The 21586-nt window shown below is 38.2% G+C and overlaps 1 protein-coding gene across 1 annotated transcript; it reads left to right on the forward strand.

Moving 5' to 3' along the window:
- Positions 1 to 3621: 3621 nt before the first annotated feature.
- Positions 3622 to 20365, forward strand: LOC133462481 (serine/threonine-protein kinase Nek9). The gene is made up of 23 exons (XM_061743747.1): positions 3622 to 3810; positions 7239 to 7416; positions 7507 to 7562; positions 7637 to 7707; positions 8468 to 8573; positions 10323 to 10454; positions 10562 to 10672; positions 10784 to 10848; positions 10933 to 10983; positions 11468 to 11660; positions 11744 to 11888; positions 11981 to 12181; positions 13023 to 13069; positions 13169 to 13330; positions 13426 to 13534; positions 13642 to 13803; positions 16821 to 16988; positions 17071 to 17124; positions 17202 to 17389; positions 18113 to 18271; positions 18406 to 18507; positions 18594 to 18647; positions 18740 to 20365. Exons 1-23 carry the CDS (start codon positions 3625 to 3627, stop codon positions 18947 to 18949), a joined length of 2910 nt encoding a protein of 969 aa, XP_061599731.1. The 5' UTR covers positions 3622 to 3624; the 3' UTR covers positions 18950 to 20365.
- The last annotated feature ends 1221 nt before the right edge of the window (positions 20366 to 21586 follow it).

Below are 21586 nucleotides of genomic sequence, written 5' to 3' on the forward strand. Positions count from 1 at the left end.
CTGCAAATCAGGATGTCGGCAGATATCCATCAGAGACATCCATACAGACAGGTGGAAGCAAGTACTGGGATGGTCAGGGCGTGGGACTGCAGGTTAGCATGCAGCTCGTGAGGCTAAATGTTATATTATTTACAGTGAGGATTGTCACGTCTAGTGTGTGGTGTGGACCCAAACGCAGGAGAGCAGGACGCGGGAGTTGCAAAAACCAAAGATTTATTCCAGAAAAGGCAAAAACAAAGCACTGCTTGGCAGGATCAAAACAGGGATCAAAAAAGACTGGCGCAAAACAGGCAGGAGACATGGGGGATAACACAGTACGGACCGACAGGGAACAAGGGAATGACAAGACCAGATATATACAGGGGATAACGAGAAACGACGAGACACAGGTGCAGACAATCAGGGCAGATGGGACACAGGCGGGGCAAAACAGAAACAAAGGCTGGGGGGAATGTCAAACCCTGACAAGGATTATGTACAGGCAGTTTACTGAGCGTGCTGAGCATACTGAGCATGATATGACATTATGAGACATATAAAGTGCAAAGTGAATGATTGATTTTGGGGTCAGGGGGTCACTTACACTGGGTGCCCGATAAAGTGTTCATCAGTTTCTTCCCTGGGGGAAGTAACTGTTTTTGTGTCTGGATGCTTTGGTGTATAGTTATCTGTAACACCTGCCAGAGGGGAGAGGTTCAAACAGATTGTGCCCTGGGTGTGATGCAGAGATGTCTACTGCTCTGTTCCTGACTCTGGATGTGTATAAGTCCTGGATGGAGGGCATGTTAACACCAATGATTCTCTCTGCGGTCCTGATTGTCAGTTTTAGTCTGTTCCTGTCCTGTTTAGTGGCTGATCCACGATGATGGAGGTGCAGAGAAGAACACACTGGACTATTGCAGTGTAGAACTGAAGTCCACTGTCATCTCCTCAGTTTTCAGTGTGCTCAGCTCCAGATTGTTCTGACCACACCAGTTGTGTCAATTTTGAAACCTGTGTCTTTGTGTTTCAGTTTGCCCTGATCGTCAACACCTGTATCTCGTCAACTCTTCTGCGTACTGTATATATCTCGTCTTGTCTTTCCCTTTCCCTGCTGGTCCGTACTGTTTCCACCCTCCGTCTGTCCTGGCAGTTTTTTGGCTTTTCTGTTTTTTTTGTCAACCCTGCTCTGCAGCGCTTTTGGTTTTGTTTGGCATTGTAAATCACAGTTTTTTTTTAACTTGACACTCAGACACTCAGAGTGATTACACATTAGAATAATAATTTAAAATATAGTGCATAATAAGTATAATGTATTACCTGAGGCTTCACGTGGAAGTGACACACTTCATGTGACACATTTCACTTCACATGATGTGTGTCACATGGGAGTAACACACTTCATGTACAGTATAGGGATTAACTATACTTCCTGATTTTTTATTTTTTTCTTGACTGTATTTAAAAGTCAAGAAAGCAACTTCTTTTAAATCTAAAAAAAACCCTGTGTCCAGAAAACCCTTCTCATTAATTTTATTAGTTTTTTTCAGTTACACCTCTTACTATAAAAAATAATGTGTTGCAGTGAAATATCAAGCTATGTCAGTTAAAAGACTGTTTTGAAAGTGTACTCAAACTGACTGAAAATCAGTTGCAGAGAATCCCAATAACATGAATTAACAACAGTGTTCAGCAACTCTAAGTGCTCAATAACCAGTGGATACACTAGAAGCTGTCTGGACCAACTCTGACCTTGCACATAACGATAAGTTGACGATTTGAAAATGAGAAGCATTGTTCATTTTAAATCATTCAGGAGGTTGTTTTTTTCATGCTGAACAATCTTCCAAGAAGGTGCATGAAGTAAACTATATTGTACAGTTAAATTTGGCAGGAGGGTTTTTTTCTTTCGTGAATTGGTTAATATGTGTGGTTTTTAACTAACTCAGTCTCGGTTGTTCGGTGACAAAAAAGGAGGCCGATTTTCATTTCAGTTTTTGCAAACTGATCCAAATCCCAAAGTTCTGAGGACGTTTTTTGTATTGCATAAGATTTGTGGATGAGCTGTACTAGCTCTTTCAAACTAAAGTTTGTGGTTAAATAAATAGATAAATTATAGTTGGATTAGTTGACATTAGTTGGAAAAATCGTTTTTTAAAGCACTAACAATCCTCTTTAATTTTCTGAACTGTCAACTGACCTTTCAGGAACCCAGAGAATCTCACACAACTGAAAAAAAATCACAATACAAGCCTCAAATACAGTGTTTTCAGACTTGCTCGACTTGATACTTCAAAGATAATAGTGTCTTTGTAACCGTTTTCTGCCTAATATAATTTTCTGCCTATTAGAGCCTATTACAAGATAATACATGTAAAGACACGGGCTAAGTCATTATTACTGGATTTGAGAAATAAGCAGTGCTATAAAGAAACTCTCTTAGCCCATAAATGTGTATGTGTGTGTGTGTGTATGTATGTATGTATGTATGTATGTATGTATGTATGTATGTATATATATATATATATATATATATATATATATATATATATATATATATATATATATATATATATATATATATATATATATATATATATATATATATGATTCATACTTTTTTTTTTTTACATTTGCAAACAGTACAATGATAACAAAACTTCACATTATGCAATTTCACGTTGAACTATAACATATAGAGAGTATAAATCAAATAAAAAACAAAACAAAAAGCACAACACATTATAACCAGCCAGGGGGGGATTATAACAGAAAGCCAAAACATTTACATACATTTATGGTTTTGATTGCTTCTTAATTAGTAGAAAACTTAATAGAGTCCAGATACTGTTTTAATTCACAATGAAAAGTAAAAAAAGAGGGTTTTTTGCGTAAGAATTTTGATTTGTGGATGTGGAATTTTGCGAGGATAATCAACAAATTAATAATAAATGTTTCTTTTGGCTTTGTTCTAATTGTAACATGATCAAAAACACCAAACAACATCCATATATGATTCGTACTGCACACAGTCTCACTAGTGTCGTTGACAGTTTCCGGGTCTGAATGTAGAAAACTGATGGAGTTGTTGTCAGTATTTTCTTTACATTTAAACACTCTGTGCTTGATAGGCGGACCAACTGAAACCTTTAATGCAAAGTAACAATGACAACATTTGAAGACTTTACAGGGAACTGCTGCCATTCTTTCGTTTCGCTAATAAATTTGCTAAATCAAGTTGGCGCTCAGCAGAATATGGCAGCGTTACCGGATGTTCACTCTCACTCCTTCCGCAATAAACTACGCCAAGGCGCAGTTTGTATTGGAAGCTTTTATTTTGAAACTCAAAAGAAAAGTTGGCTAAGGGTCCTTCTTTCAATAGGTCGCACTTCACAGGCGCGTTACTTCTGTAGTTGCACGTATTTTTTCTTCGTTGTCTGTTTCTGATTTCGTATGTTAACAGCAAACTTTGAGCTTTGAGCTTGTACTCGTGTGGCTGACAGGGATTTTGTTTTCAATCTAGCAGAGAGTTATAACATGTCACACGTGTGCGCGCTTTTCTAGGAGTCTTGCAGACAGCGTCGTAGGCCTTTTCGGGTTATTTCCATCCCTGTCTTCGACTAACTAAGTCCCTCGTAGACAGAAATGTCCCTGCAGGACTATGAGAGACATTTCGGCTCGCTGAATTCGGATTTGGGCAGCGGGTCGGTCGTCAGTGAGCGTTCAACTTCAGGCACATTTAATGGCGAAGAGGAGAAGTTGCACTACATTCCTATCCGGATCCTCGGGAGGGGGGCGTTTGGTGAAGCAACTCTGTACAGGAGAACAGAGGTGAGTTGGCGATTAAAACACCCGTATTAGACATTGCACCGGGTTTGGATGTCTCAACGTGAAGAAAGTTCTATTGGCCATTGAAAACGGGTGTTATACAGCTTTGACAACTTTTCCCTGAACCATGACAGCTTATGTTCTGGTATTTTTCTGTGTGTCTGTGGAAATTCTTTAGTCTGAACAGGAATAATTATTTCTTAGACATTGCTATTTAGTCCATGGGCCAGAACAGATATCAGTACCACTCAAGGTGACCAAACTTACTTATATATTTTTTTAATATCTAAAGGACTGTCTCAGAAAATTAGAATATTGTGATAAAATCCTTTATTTTCTGTAATGCAAAAATGTCATACATTCTGGATTCATTACAAATCAACTGAAATATTGCAAGCCTTTTATTATTTTAATATTGCTGATCATGGTTTACAGCTTAAGAAAACTCAAATATCCTATCTCAAAAAATTGGAATATTCTGGGAATCTTAATCTTAATCTGTAAGTTATAATCAGCAATATTAAAATAATAAAAGGCTTGCAATATTTCAGTTGATTTGTAATGAATCCAGAATGTATGACATTTTTGTTTTTTTATTTTATTTATTTTATTGGTTTAGTTGATAAGGACAATGCAGTTTAAACATAGTTTCAGTACAGTGACAGCAACTGATGTTCTGCACATAGAGTTTATAGCTATTGCTAATTTGCAACTCCTGTCCCTAGTTGGGCTTTTCTAACAATAAAATACAATACAACAATATCTAGGACCTATAATACAAAATATAAAATTACATCTATTTAAAAACAATCACAAAATAAATAGTCAAATAATCCCACAATCTCCACACATCATACACATACTCCCTCACTCATTCACTTCCTCTCAACACGCATCACAACACACACAGTAACAACATTTCAAAAGTGGGTACAATCCTGTTGTGTTTTCAGCCAGTTCTTAACCATGGATGCAAAGATTCTGCTATCTGATACCAATTTAATTTCATTCGGGAGTCCATTCCAGAGATGACCGCTCTTTACTGAGAAAGCTGATTGTCCGAATGTTGTTCTGCGGTAAGGTATTTGACAGTTACAGTTTGTAGAGCTCCTGGTGACTCTGCTGCTGTCTCTGAATAAACACTGAGAGTGGCTCTGGGGCCACATTTTTAATACATTTGAAAAATAGTTTAAGAAAGCATAAAATAATAAAACTGTCAAAGCTCAACAGATTATATTTCTTTAAAATGTTACAATGATGCCAGCGAGTTTGCTTTTTATCCATAATCTTTAAGGCTTGATTGTATAAAGTACCAATTTTCTTTATTGCAGAAGGAACTGCTTGAGCCTAGACTGTAACACAATATGAAATGTGAGAAAAGATCATAGCATGCATATATTAATTGCATTACAGAAAATAAAGAACTTTATATTGATTATTATTGATTATATTTTGGTATGATAACCCTTCCTGAGTGGCAGCTGTATCATAGTTATCAGCTCATGAAGTTACCACCCCCTTCAGAAAATTACATTTTAGATGCTGGTGCATATTCTGGTTTAGACTCATGTACAGGAAATCTGTCAATGTTTCACAATATTGTCTTAGGTATCATATTAAAGGGGACCATTTAAGCATTCATTCAAGCTAAGATGTGAATCTTTCTGACCAACATAGAGGTCACTACAGCTCTTTAAACTATAAACAACACACATTTTTACACAATTTAGTCTAAACGATATACTATCTTTTATCCCTGTGTCATCTAGGAACAACAGAGATACAAATACAAAAACTGGAATAGTCACAGGACCATAAGGATTCAGGAAATGTATAATATACCCCCTACTATATCATTGTTACAGGTCATTGTGAGCCTTAAACTAGAAGAGCCTCATTAGGCTCCTATGAAACTATAACAGCCACTAGGCTAATGTCACAAACTGGTCTTTATTATGCAAATACAGGACATAAAGGAACCAGCTTAGTTTTATAAACAAGCATCTAAAATGTACTTTTCTGAAGGGGCTGGGTAACTTCATGAGCTGATAACTATGATACAGCTGCCACTCAGGAAGGGTTATCATACCAAAATATCATCTATAGACGTGGATCTTTTCAAAAATTATAAGCAAGTTTTGTCACCTTGAGTGGTACTGATATCTGATCTGGCACATGGACTATTTCTCAAAGTGAAGAAAGTTCTATTGGCCATTGAAAACAGGTGTTATACAGCTTTGACAACTTTTCCCTGAACCATGACAGCTTATGTTCTGGTATTTTTCTTGTGTGTCTGTGGAAATTCTTTAGTCTTTAACGGGAATAATTATTTCTTAGACTTTGCTATTATGTGGATTATAATTTCCTGCACAGACTGCACCCTTTCCAGCCAAAATTGTTCATTATTTCTGCACTCATGGTGAAACAGGTCATTCCTGTGTACTGATCTGTACAGGGTCCATCACATGTTCCACCAAGGACCAAAACGTACAGAAACAATGTCCTATTTATATTTGTCTCATGCATATGTTTTACATAATTTCTAATTTGTTTATGGCCATGCTGTGTCCTATTTCTTTGTAACCATTTCTAGTAGGGCTGTTCGATTTTGCCCAAAAATAAAATCTCGATTTTATTCTCTCAAAATCCGATTTTCGATTACGATAACGATTATTTTGTGAATTGACAAAAGGCAAAGAAATGATTTCAAATATGCTGTTTTTTTATTGAACATTTGCCCCATTGGGCTTTAAGTGCAAACTTTGCTCTTATTAAACCAAAAATGAATGAATAAAGTGCAAAACTCTGTAAAATAAGTTTAAAAAAAGTTTAAAAAAATATAATAAAATATAAAGTTTTATCTCTGGAAAAAAAAAATCAGCAAATCAGCACTTGCAAACATACAGTAAGTTATATTTCCAATTAAATAAAACAAGACATTTTCTAATTAAACTAAACTGGGTCTTTGCATGCTAAATAATAATGCAACCGATGAAGGAGGTAGAGGTGTGTAATGTCAGTCATTACATTTGCTATTCACATTTGCAAGTTTTTTGCAAAGAACACGAGCCGGTCTACCGCATCTGGCTTGAGGGATGCCCGGTGGCATGTTACAACGCCCCCTCCTACACTAAAGAGCCTCTCCGATGGGGCACTTGTCGCAGGTATTGAGAGGTATTTCCATCAATCATTAATATGTGTGCAGACAAGGTAAAAAAAAAAGTGAAAAAAAGTGAAAAATCGATTTTACGATTTTCACGTTTTAACATCGTTCTAATTACATAATCGCGATTACGATTTAAAATCGATTAATCGAACAGCCCTAATTTCTAGCCTCTGTCTGGTACAATAACCGACCCTGATCAATGATCAAGAAAAACAAACTGGGGATCTTGTATGAGGATCTCACTGCTTTTAATAAACTCTCCTAGGACAACTCCCTGGTGGTTTGGAAGGAGGTTGACCTGAACGCACTCTCCGAAAGGGAACGCCGAGATGTCATGAATGAAATAAGCATCCTCTCCATTCTGGAGCACAACAACATCATAGCCTACTTCAATCACTTCATGGATAAAAACACTCTGCTCATTGAGTTGGAGTATTGTAACGGTAAGATCATGCACTTTCATTCCCCTTTCTGAGGATTATTTGAGGTGCTCTTCATCTTAGACAGAGTGCTGAATACCGTTGTCATTACAGGAGGAAACCTGTACGATAAAATCCTTCAGCAGAGGGGGAAACTTTTTTCTGAGAAGGTACGTGTGCGCCATTGCAGGCCATTTAATTTTATCATATCAGTTATGTATTTAACTTTATCATGTAATTGTAGGTGGTTATATGGTACTTGTACCAGATTGCTGCAGCAGTGGCCCATATTCACAAGGCTGGGATCTTACACCGGTAAGATGTTTGTCCTTTTTTTTTTTTTTTAAAGTTACTGGCACATCACATGACTTTGTGTTTCCTTTAAACTAGGACTGGGCGATATATCGAGATTTTAATATATATCGATATATTTTCAAACGCGATATGGTACGAGAAAATATCGTTTATATCGATTTAAAAAAAAAAATGTAAATTTTTTTTTTTTATGATTTTGATATAGCTTATTTTGTGACAAATTGACTTGAATGTTTTATTTGAGATTTGCACAAATGTTTTGTTATTTGCACAACTATCAACCTCAGTTGAAAAGTCTGCCTGTTATTGTACAGTGTATTTTAATTTAATTGTTGCGCAGGAAAGGGATATTTGTTTTATTTTATTCAAGAAGCATTTTTATTCTATATATGCGGGCAGTTTATTTTTATTTAATTTGTTTTATACATTTTGATATTGTGCAGACCTCTGTTAATAAATCTACCTGTGTGACATTTGGCACTTTTGTATTAAAACTGACTGTTTTTTTAAGGGTTTGCCTCAGAAAAAAATGAAGCTAACAGAGATGCTATGCTATAATGCTTTGGGGGAAACCCCAATTATGGCACAGAAAAAATATCGAGATATATATCGAGTATCGCCATTTAGCTAGAAAATATCGAGATATGACTTTTAGTCCATATCGCCCAGCCCTACTTTAAATCGTAACATTCAGAGAAGATTAAGTACGCAACATGGATATTCAGATATTTGTCGATTAATCTGTCTGTTTTTCTTCTAGAGATATAAAAACTCTGAACATTTTCCTGACTAAAACGGACCTCATTAAGCTGGGCGACTATGGTCTTGCAAAGAAGCTGGGTTCAGAGTTTTCAATGGCAGAGACTGTAAGTGTCCCAAACCTTTTAAAGTCTTAGTTATAGAGTCAGTCATTTCTCACAGTGATTGTGCTGTAAAGATGCACTGATTACGCCATGTTCATACCATCTCAGCTCTCCAGCTGAGCAGCTGTGCATTCACAGTGATCTCACAAAGGCGCAATATTCCCTCCCCACTGTGTGCTTTCACAATCTAAAACGGGTCAATTTACTCAACCTTGTGTCTGGAGCGATACGGTGTAATAGACACTCAGTCTTCTCATCCAGAGGGCATCCTCAGCTCCAGTTACAGACTCGACAACAAGTCCCTAATCTCTCAGGACACTGGCTGCCTTATTCAGTACGTGCAGAAAAGGACGCATCACTGAATATCAATCAATAAATAAAGTTTCTACTTGTATAAATAAAGTTTCTGCTTGAGACCAACACAGTAGTGCTGGCCTTAATTTCCCCATCGCTGCTGGCATTTACCACAGCTGCATGAAGAAGATGTTGTCACTTCTTTAATTGGTGCAGGCTCCCTTAACATTCCTACGGCAACATGGTTCAACTAGCAGCTTATTTAGTCCTATTTAGTCCCGTCCAGTAGGTCTCTGTCTCTCTAACTGCTATGATTGAAAACCTGGTGGGTTTTTTTTTTTTCTTTTTATGAGGCCTTGCCAAGTGACAAACTTGACAAGGCCTCATGACCCCATACTTGAACGATCCCCGTGATAGACTGGTGCACCTTTCCGCATTGCCGATGCACACAGCACTCATTTTGTCACTGCTGCAGTTCTGTGACTCGTTTCTAAGGCTGATCATTGCCGCAGTAGCACCGGAACACAATGACTACGTTTACATGCAGTCAAAATTCGGGTTATTGCTAATATTCCGGTTACTGAAACATTCTGAATATTCCGTTTACATGCGTGATTAATCATGGTACATGGTAGTTAATCATTCGGGATATCCCGATCAAACCAGCAACGTGCGGAGAATGTGATGACGCAATTAGCGTCATTTCCGCTTCTTCTTCCTGTATCCAAATTCAAAACAAATGCTGCTTCACGCAACTTTTTGCTCACCTTCTTGTAAATCTCGCTATCCTGGTACTTTCTACCGTCCACAAATGCCAAAATGTTCATATCCTTCATTTCATTTATGAAGTGATTAGTCTCCTCCTATCTCCAAAAGTGTGGCGTGGTCTTGCGTTTCGCCGTGTTTAGAAGAACTTCCTGGACTCAAAAGACCAGGATTCCTTGTGAACAGAGCATGCGCAGAAAACAAATTCATGTTCCGTTTGATCGGGATATTCCGTTTGGCGTTTACATGACCAAATAGTCAGGTTTTAAAAGGAGTAACCCAAGGGTAATATTCGGGTTTTTAAAAACCGGAATATGAGCAAATTCGGGTTATTCAAAGGGGTTATTGGTGTTTACATGGCCGTGCAAATTCGGGTTATTGCATATATTCGGGTTTTAAAAGGGTTATTGAGTGCAAGTAAACGCAGTCTATGTTACGCGTTTCTGCCTCCGTGTAGTTCACACAGGTGGAATAAAGGTAACACAGAGATGGAACAGACTGGCTGTGTGAATGGAGTGATTGAATCTTTCACACTTAGTTGGAGATCGAGGTCTGCAAATTGTGTCTGTTTTTTTTGCTGTTGTTTTTTTTAACTGTTTCCACAAAATTCCCTCAACTCTTTGTCATAAAAAAGACAATAGGATTTTTTTATCTTCTTTTTTTAATCCCTTCTTTCTTCTTTTGTATGTCCAGTGTGTAGGAACTCCATATTACATGTCACCTGAATTGTGTCAGGGCTCAAAATACAACTACAAGTCAGACATTTGGGCCATGGGCTGTGTACTTTTTGAAGTGTTAACTCTGACGAGAACATTTGATGCAACGGTAGGTTTACCAGGTTCTAGTACTGCAGCATCATTTTGCGTCAATCACACTGGTATATTTTTTTCCCCCACTAGAATACATTTCCTCTATTTCTTATGTTTGTACAGAATCCTCTGAACCTCTGTGTGAAAATAGTCCAAGGCAACTGGACAATGGAAGTGAACTCAGATCTTTATTCAGCTGGATTGATCAAACTGGTGTATGAGTGTCTTGATCAAGTAAGTAAAAAGTTTAATCAGTCTTGTTTTGCATTTCTACAGATAAGTACTATGCTGCTTTTGAGGAACAAGGTCATCTCTCGTAAGTGTATGTGATGTTTTGTCTTAAAGGATCCTGCAAAGAGGCCCACATGTGACCAGATCCTGGACCTTCCTTTCATCTCCTGCTGCCGACAGTAAGAATGTTGACAACTCTTCAATAAAATGTTTTACTGCTTGTAAATACGAAGCACTCTTTTGACATCTTCACTCTCTGCTAGAGAGCTTGATGAGCGTGTTGTCTTGCTGAATTCAGCAATGAAGAAACCAAAGTAAGTACATATACATTAAACCTTCCCTGGTAAAAGCCTTGCTCTCATTCACTGTTTATGATTATGTCGTGTATCAGGGTTTCCGCGGGGTTTTAAAAATTATTAAAAAGTGATAAATGAAAATTGCCAAATTTAAGGCCATTAAAAGTGTTAAATTCACTGTCAGAGGTATTGTTTTTTTTTTAAATTGGTATTATTTTTTACCTTTTACATTTTAAGCAGTCTATTTTATTGTTATTCACAAAGTGAAATAAATGTGAAACATCTGGTCAACATCAATGAGTCTATAAATCTGTTCTGTATATTGTTCTATAGTTCAAAATCTGTATTAATGTTAAAAGGTTCGTGATTAACACTTAAAGTTGTGACAGTTTTTTAAAAAAAATCTGAAGGTAGTGAAAAAGGTATTTAATTGGTATTAAATTTAACATAAGGATTGCTGTATAAACCCTGTGTATAACTTGTTATTACATCTGTCCCTAAGGCTGAGTACAGTAACTGAATCTCCCGTTGCTGTGGTAACTACACGGTCAAGGGATGTGTACTTTTGGGGAGGAGGGAAGTTCACCCCTCAGAAAATTGACTCATTTAAAGGAGGCAGCGGTGCCCAACACGTGTGTGCAGGAGAGAGCCACTTTGCGGTGGTGACAGTGGAAAAGGAGCTATACACCTGGGCTGTGAGTATTGACGTAACAATCGTGGAGCAGATATTTTCCTGATGTTGTTCGGCTGCACTTGGATTAATTTTCTGAACCATCAGAACGTCCAAGGCGGTGCCAAGATGGTGGGCCAGCTCGGCCAGGGAGATCAGGCCTCATACCGGCAGCCAAAGAGGGTGGAGAAGCTCCAGGGGAAGGCCATCCGTCAGGTTGCATGTGGGTCTGACTTTACTGCATGTATAACTGGTGAGAGAGCAAAGTTTCCTGCTTACTAAAAACATTGTTTTTTTTTTAAAAGGCTTTTTTTTTCAGTGAAAATTCTGCTGCTTCTTTTGCAGAAGAGGACCAGGTATACATGTTTGGGTCCGACTATTACGGCTGCATTGGAGTGGAGTCTGCCCTGGGCATGGAAATATTAGAGCCGGTCCTTCTGGAATTCTTTGAGGAGCGTCCCGTGCGGCAGGTTTCATGTGGAGACAACCACGTAGTGGTGCTGTGTCAGAGCGGCGACATCTACTCGTGGGGCTGCGGAGAGTATGGTAAAAAAAACCCACAAAAACAAACTTTTGCTGCCTTGTAGTGCTGGTTTGAGCTGATGTTAGTTGACATCTGCAATATTGATTTTACCTTCATAGTTTTGACCACCAGGTGGAGACAGTGGCCTTAAGTAGGCTATAGTTTTATTAAATAGTTTCTCCTTTAGTCTTTTACTCAGTAATTAATAGGACATTGAAACTTTTTTCAAAATCTACTTTACCGATTAAGTTAATTGTTGTTTTATTCATCAGCTAAGTAGTAAGATTAACTGGTGAACTTATTTATTTTTATTTTAATGTTTATTTAACAGGGACGATACATACAACATTGTCACAAAGAATGAAAAATGTGATGCATACAAGACGTCTAGCTTCAGCTAATTTGCAGTCTTTGTCCCTGGTCAGGCAAAAGAAGGATAAAAGATACTGAATACAAAATACAATAATACAAATACAGTGAATAATGCAGTGAACAGATATCATAAACAAATAAACACAGCTCCAAAATTTAGATTAAAAATTGCACAAGTTAAATACATAAAACATTAGTAAAATACTGTACTGACAGTGACTTGAGAGAAGTTAATGTTCGCATTTCTGCTGCTGCTTAAGCCAATGTTTAGCTTTGGCACTAAACATCCTTAATTCTGTTTGGGATTTTATTTCTGGTGGTAAAGAATTCCATAGGTGTGTACCCAGCACTGAAAGGGATGACTGACCAAATGAAGTCCTGCATCTTCTAATTTTAACATTTTGGTTGCTCATGCTCCTTGTAATTGTCCCACAGTTGTCTGCTTTGATAAAGATCTGGTTGTTATTGATGACTCTTGTTGTCCTGCTGCAGGACGTCTTGGCCTGGAATGTGAGGATGACTTTAATTCTCCAATGCAAGTAAGGAGAAATCTGGCAGGAACCTTGCACAGTTTTTTTTAAGCCCTCTACATGTCTGAACTCCTGTCTGTTTCTTTTTCTTTTCTTTCTTTCTTTCAGGTAGAGATACCTAAAGGCGCCACCATCTCCTCCGTATCATGTGGCAGTGATGGAACCTTCTTTTTGACGGAGATGGGCAAAGTGTTGGCATGTGGAAACAATGAATTCAACAAGTTGGGGTTGAACCAGGGAATCTCTGGTATCAAAAACCACCCTGGAGAGGTAATTCAATCTACTTCTACTTCTACTTCTACTAGCACGTTTTAAGGTGAGGCAGCAGTTCCAGAGTTTTTATGGTTATTTTCTTTCGTTACCAGAGTTACCAGGGAATACCGTACACCACCACACTGACCTTGGTAAAACAGCTGTCACGTTTCAAGATCCAAGTCATATCTCCAGGGAAGACTCACACAGCTGCTATTGATGGTACGGCAACCTTTTTTTTTTTTTTTTTTTCATTTCTTTTATTTTTCACTCTTTTGACATAGAATTGAGTACGATTTTCAACAAGTGTGTGATGTCTGGTTTTACAGAACGAGGTCGTCTGATCACCTTTGGTTGCAACAAGTATGGACAGCTGGGCGTCAAGGACTTCAAGAAGCATCAAGGTGTCCAGGTCCTCGTTGGACCGTTTGGAGGAAAGATGGTGACAAAAGCATCTTGTGGAGATGGATTTACCATCGTAGCCACTGAGGGTGAGAATAATAACAATAAATAACAATATATATTTAGATTAAAATCAGAGTCACCGCAGGGTTTTAAGAAATATTGAAAGGTAAATCAATAAATAATAATACATTATTATAAATAATGAATAAAAATTGCCAAATTTAAGGCCATTAAAAATGATAAGTGTGGTTTTAGAGGTATTTTTTGAGGAATGGGTATTATTTTTTTCAGACTATGAGGCATCCTATTCTGATTGAATTTCTATCCACTAAAGTTTGTGTTGGTTCGTTTAAATGCGGGTTTGAATATGTGGGAACATAATCAAAGATCCTCATCTCAATCCTGAAATCCCAACTTTGTAGGCTACATCAGATTAGAAATGGGAATCGTGAACCGGTTCTTGTTCAGAACCAGTTCTCCACGTTTCAATTCCTTGAAATCGTTTGCAAACTTTGCGATAGTAAACCCTTGAAAGTCTGGTTGCATTTCAGTAAAAAAAGACGATAACAGGGCAACTTGCAATACTTGTCAAGGGGATATTTCATCAAAGGTTTAGGGTTGCAGATTTGCAAAATACACAGTTTGATTGTATTTCGTCTTGATTGTATTTGTCACTGGCTGACAGTTTTATTTTTGAGTGCTCAGTTCATATATCCTTTTAAAAAAGCCAATTTTAATTTCTATTTGAAAAATATTGGACCTTCTGGTGGAGTTGCCGCAGAATAATTTATGTAGTACTTTGTTAATTTCTACGGAAGAATATTTAATTTATTATTATTAAAAATGTTGTAATGGTGATGCTAATCAACCTTTTATTGTTCTTTTTTTCCCAAATGAGACTCGATAAGGGAATCGATAAAGAACCGAATTGTTAAGCAGAATCGAAAATGAAATTGGAATCGTAAAAATCTTATCAATTCCCATCCCTACTGTACGTCTGATGCTGACGTCATCTTTAGTGCTCGTTTGACATCTCGACTCTTTGCGTGCTCAGCTCAACTGCGTGGTCATCTATCTGGTTTAGGTTTTTTTACATGCTTAATATCTTCAGCGTCCGGGCAACCACCACCATCGTTGTCATGGGCAAATGCAAGTTTTCTGACAGCTGGGTGAAAACAAAAAAAAAAAAAAAAAAAAAAAAATTGCGCTTCGGTCGCAGATTCAGTCCACCTAACAAAATGAAATGCACGGCCAGTGAGAGCAGTTACTTCTGCCACTCTCAACTCTCAGCGCTGCTGCAAACTAGTGCCACGGTACAAACCAAGCTTACAGCTCCACCAACTACATCGGACCTCCGGGTGACTGTGGTTGCCACACCAACACCCTGGCTCTGTGGCGTCTAAACATTACAGTTAAACATCGCTCATTGAACTCCGATGAAGGAATTGCGGAGCTATTCAAAGAAATGTTTCCCGCCTCTGACGTCGCTAAGACATTCACGTGTAGTAAGGACAAAACCAGGTACATCATCAAAGTTGGATAAAGCTGGGCATACACTGTGCAATATTTTAAATCGTATGAGACTGCCCCATCTCACACTGCACGACTAGATCGCGGAGTTCAAAAGTTCTCAGACCACGATTTATGGTCTCACACTGTACGAGCCGATGCTTGGATGCGACCCGTCTGCTCCCACTATACGATCATAATCCTCCCATCGGACCTCTGTGTACTGGAAGTCGAGGCCGGTTCTGGGGCAGGGGTGGGCTGTGCCCACCCAAACGTGCGTCCTGCCCACCCGATCAAAGGTTATGGGGATCCTTTATTTTTTATATAAAAAATCCCAAAATATCTGTACTGTTTCTGATTGGGTGGGCACTGCGCATCATTTTTAGACACAACAAAGAACGCATACCGAAAAAGTTGTGTCTTGGCGAAGGAACCCGGCGTCCCAGCAAAATGAGAAGAGAAAAAAGAGGTGTTCCGAACAGCAGACAGCGCACACACTAAAGGCTGATTTATGGTTCTGCGTTACGCCAACGCAGAGCCTACGGCGTAGGGTACGCGGCGACCCGCACCGTACGTGGAAATGCATTCTTTTTTTTGCTATTAAAACATGATTTGTAATGTGAATTTGCAACACTTAAACTAAAAATAATAGTTTTTGACGTGACATCAGAGATTGCGCATGCTCTCTGCAAAAGGATGAGTACGGGACGGGTCGTAGCTGCTTCAACTGTGCGATTCCTTCACGAGGAGCGACCAGGATTTCAAACACGCTTGATTTTCTTGCGACCTCACGATTTGTGATCGGGAGCTCGTCGTGAGGTGTTACTCTCTCGTCGTTACCCCACGTATACTGCACGAGGCACGAGCAACGATTGGGTAGAAATCGGGCCCGATCAAAAAAAAGTCGCACGACTGGAAAATCGGCTCAAAACGAGCCGATAATCGCACAGTGCTTTAGCGTCATTCTTAAAAAAAAACAGCTGAGCCTTGCAATTAAGACATTGCAGGGCTTTTGCATTTGCCATAAGATTATTTTGCTCATGAGTTCATATTAGATGTATAGCACAGGTTTGTATTAAAAATCAAATAGTCGCAGGTCACCAGTTCATGCAGTTGACACCAGTTTGTCAAGTGATATCAACAACACTTAAGAGGCAGATGCCAGTTTGTGATGCATCAACAGTCCCTGCAGTGAATGCCAGCAAGTGTGCTGGAACTTTCTCTTCATTGCATATTTTTGTAGTTTGTTTTATTTTTATTCACAAAGGGAAATAAATGTGTACAATATGGAAGCAACATCAGTGAGCCTATATCTATTCTGTTGTGTAGAGTGTTATTTATTTCAAAATCTGTGTAAACGTTAGAAAGGTCATTGATTAACACTTGCAACTCTTAAGGTCGTACAAGAAGGTATTACAGTAGATATAACTTGAGGATAGCTGTATAAACCCTGTACATGCGAAGTCAAGGTGTCTAGCAGCTCTTTGTTTTTTCAATTCTGTTCAAATGTACTTTATTAATTATATAATTGCCCTCTCTGCCATAGACCTTTGGTTCAGCAGATCAGTTTCTCTTTTCCTTCTTTTCCTTGCAGACAACCAGATCTTTGCGTGGGGAAATGCAGGAAACGGGAGACTGGGGATGCCTGCTGACAGGGGTTTCGGTTCAGAGGTGTGTCCCGCAATGCCGAGACCTATTTTCGGTTCTCTCCACCACGTACCTGACCTCTCTTGCCGTGGATGGCACACCGTCATCATAATGGGTGAGCCTTCATGAGGGTTTTACTTATCGTAGCACACATCACACCTGAAGCAAATGAACTAATGACATTTCTCCTTCTGTAGAAAAAGTGCTTAACTCAAAGACAATACGCTCAAACAGCAGTGGAATCTCTATTGGTAAATACCTTTCTTTACTTACATGTTTGAGTAGTGATTAATCGGCATTCCTTAAAGATGAATCTATGTATATTTAGGATGTGGCCAGGAGGCCTCTACATCCACAGTAGATCTGGACATAGAGCCTGGAGCAGAGACAGAGTGTCGCGACAGGAGTCTTGGAGGAACATGGGAGGCTAACACGGAGGACTGCTTCATGGAGACCCCAATGATGCCCATGGCAAATAAGACAGGAGATAGCTCCTGTCCACTCTGGCTCAGGAAGGTTTGTAACCATGAACACACTAACAACTGATCAATCATTCTTTTGAAGCAGTACATCCAGTATTTGAACATATTGCATCAGATTAATTCTCCAATGTTTCTGTTTTTTTTTGTTTTTTTTTTATATTTCGAACATGTATATAAAATAAAAGTAAAAATAATAATAAAAAAAGATAAACATTTACATCTTCATATAAACATATGTTCGAAAAAAAGGAGTAGGAAGAAGTGTACACTTTTTCCTAGTTCCTACCCCTTTATAACACTATGGATTTACATTATTGCTATTACAGTATTATATCTACACAATAGGCTATCCATATAAATATAATCTATATAAATACTCTGTAAACATGCCTATTATTACATAATTATCCATATAAGTATATAGACAATATAAATATTCCATAAATGTTATATCAATATCTAGAAAATACAACTATTATATAAATCTATATAAATATACACTATATAAACTACATAAATATCCCTATAAATATATATGTGCTACATACCCAATAAATATATAACATACATTACATAATTTCAACTATCGCTCTCAATAGATAATATATACTACATAAATATATCCTAAGCAAGTATAATATACCATTTTTCTCCACCTTATTTGTTTCTCACACTCCCCGTCAACCCATTTCCTCTTCCATATACCTGTTTATAAATAATTTTTTGTATTTCTTTTTAAACTCTTTCTGTTTTACAGGAGCTAGAGGATGCAGAGTACATCCCAATGCCTGAGGGGTCTGAGCTGTGCACTCTTGACCAGCTCCCCTCTATCTCTGACAGCGTTACTCGGCCTTACGAGGAGCTGAAAGAGCTGAAGGCAGCGGCAGCAGCAGTCAGCAGTAATAACGGCTTAGCGGTAATCCCACTGTAGCTACTTTTGTACAAATGAAGACACAGTTATCCTTTCTGAATATATATATTTTTACAATCCTACTGTAAAATACTGCACAAGTACATTCCGCCTGAACGCTTACTCTGTTGGCTCTGCAGACGAGACGAATGAGCTGTGAAAAAGTTAACGGACTCGAGGATGACGAGTGCAGAAAAGCAGATTCTGGTGCCTGCTGCAAGGCAAGCAGTGAAGTGGCTCAGGTATAACATTAACTCCCTCGTGAGTGCCAATAATTATCTAATGAGTACACTTCAGAGCCACAGTGACAACGACGTTTATCTTGCAGCTGCGAGAAGCACTTGCCCGTCAGGAGATTAGGATCCAGATGCTTGAAAAACAGGTACATTTGTTTATTTATGCTTGCACAACCCATCATCATTAAAGCGGATATCGATCAGTCAGCATCAGTAAGTGCATTTTTGTCGTCTCCAGATCAGTGATCAGCAGAAAGAGAATGAGAAACTCTGGGCAGCTATGAATCGCTTAGAGCTGCAGGAAACACAGCAGGACATTAACAGAAACCATCACTCTGATTGTATGCCTGGAGAAAGAGGGGGAGGAGGAGGAGGTGGAGGAGAAAGAAGAGAAAGAAGAGGCGGATTCACAAATCATGGAGACCGGCCCGCTGGAGCTAGTGTGTGAGATTTTAACCTGTGCGAGTTATGAGAGAAGTGATATTAATCTTAGCACATGTTGCATTTACCAAGCTGGTTATATGAGACGCAGAGGCTCCGTTCGAGGATCAGCAGAGGCCACATCCTCCTTCTCATTCAAAGTTTACGTTACAGACCAGATGTTTAACAGCGTACTCAGTTGCATGAATACATGTCATAGATGTGTAGACGTGTAATGCACTGCACACTTGTTTTCATCTGAAAGCAGTGATTTAGCTCATTTCAGCAGACTGAAATGTATGCTGGATTCAACAAGAAGCATCAGACTTTAACATGTTCTAGAGACCATCTTATCAGTGTTACGCTGCAGCACAAATGTTGAGTTTGTGCATTGGTATCATATTTGATTTTTGAGATTTTAGCAGCGAGGCTCCAGTCCTCAGTGCGCAGATACTGGTATTTGTCACATGTCATACCAGTCTATAGAAAAAAGGACACTGCCTAATATATCCCAAATGTTGAGATATAAGAAGGTGAGCAGGCAGTATGTCTGCATGATCTTCTAATGTGAACTAGATAGACATACAGTATATTTTTTCAGTTCAAATATAAAAGATAAACAGTGTATTGCTTATTTTCTTTGCATATGACATTCTTAATTGCCATATGCATTGTTGTCTCTAAAGTTTTTCATATTAATGAAACCTTTTTGCAAAGACAATCCAAATTATCTTGAGAATCTTTTTATTTGCATGTTCTTTTTTTCATTGAATTTGTGTGAAAAATGAAACTACTGACTTCTTTGTTTTTACATTACTTTTTTGTTGTTGCCTTCTTTGCCTCATGCAGTCTTGTTAATTGAAACACGTCAGTTTGCCTTATGATATGAATACTTGAACGGTTTTTATAGGAACAGTTTGTGACCCTGCCGTTAAAATGTTTTCTTATTGGCTTTTTTTAAAGCATTGTGTCTGTCTTTATCACTTTTTGAAATGTAATTGTTCTTTTTGTGCATCATTTGTGAAAAAAGGATTGTCACTGGTTTGTTTTTTCCTTCATTTCTACTTTTGGATTGTTTAAACATATGTGGAGCACCGTTTTAATGTTTAGAAGTCCTTCCGTTTGTCTGCTATCTAACACTGGCAGTTTTTTTATGTTTCAAACGTAAGCAAGCTGTCAAATTGAGAATTATCACAATACTGTGCGTTTGATGAAAATGTTTATGTTTTTAAACATTTAATCTTACGGTTTTCAGCAAATCAGCAAACATTTGGACAAAACCAACAAGATTTACTATATTTAGGTTCTCGTATTGTCTGTACACTCCACAATTCAAGCTAGCAGCCGGCTTTTATTTTGTGTCTAATCAACAGTTCCCACAATATAAGCTACAATGTACTGTTGACGTGTGTGTATTTAATGATAGAATATTAAAAATGCTTGAACACTCTTGAGATTTCTCATTCAGCAGATTTTTAATGAAATATTAATTTTGACAACATGATGGGGGCAATATAACATGCAGATACTCAGGGAACTGTCGTTGTGTGTGTTTTTTCTTCTGTTCTTGCTCTTTAAAGGTTGAAGAAATTTTTTTTTTTTTTTAAGTTTCAAAATATGTACTTATTTCCTTACACTTAAAATGTCAAGTCTGTAACTTCTGCTTCCTGAAGTCGACAACTGAGGTAAAACACATGTATGGGATATCAAACCTTCGTTTGTCCGGACTGAAGACACCTTGAATCACACCTTTAGGCAATTGATAAGGAAGGCTCTGCCCACACTTAAATACAGCTGTCATCACGCTCATCCTTCACTTAGATAGCAGCTCTTCACCAATCCCCACTGTACTGTGAGACGAAGGTTATACTTCTCCAAAGAGCAGAAGTTATAGACAAAACATTTTGTTCCCTTTCAGTCAGTTTACCCAGTACAACAGATTTAATGTGGGATGTATATACATGCTTCTGAAAATAAAAGAAATTGTCTCCACAATCGAGTAAGAGAGCCTCCACTTGCATAAGGCTTTACCGCTGACTGGATTGGCAAAACAATCAAGCAACTGATCACAAAGTTGCATGTTCTGAATACGATCAACATAAATGGGTAGAGCATGGACGGGGCGCAGGGAATGTTAGCTACTCTGCTCCTTGGATGCAAATGAAGGAAGGTTCAAGCTTGTGAGTTGTAAGTCCACTCACACAATAGTTATGGGTGGGTTGATACTCTGCTAAAGCCGACTTATTAGGAATAGTTCACCAGCCAGGCTTTCTATTCTTGGCACCATCCAAGTTGATAGATGGGTTTACACCATGAAGACCTCAGTTCAGAGTAAAAGTCTGCATGCATATGCCAGATAAATAGATTAATACATTTTAAGATGCTCTGCATAGATTGTTTTAAGCAGAGTTATGTGAAATCCAGTCTGTAAAGTTCTACAGGGTAACTAGTAGTCAGTAGCTCAGTGGTGACATCAAGCATCTAACTGGCTTCTGGTATGGGTGATCTTTTGGTTCTGTTAACATGGGAGTTCACGTCTTTAAATCCAGACTCTAGACAGCCTCCTTTACCTGTAACTGTTTTATCTAATTTATATTTCATTTTACTTTTTTGAAACTGTAACTTTTTGCTGCCTCTTGGCCAGGACAGGTTTTTAATCTCAATG

The sequence above is a fragment of the Cololabis saira genome, chromosome 16, assembly GCF_033807715.1.
Source record: "Cololabis saira isolate AMF1-May2022 chromosome 16, fColSai1.1, whole genome shotgun sequence".
Classification (NCBI taxonomy): domain Eukaryota; kingdom Metazoa; phylum Chordata; class Actinopteri; order Beloniformes; family Belonidae; genus Cololabis; species Cololabis saira.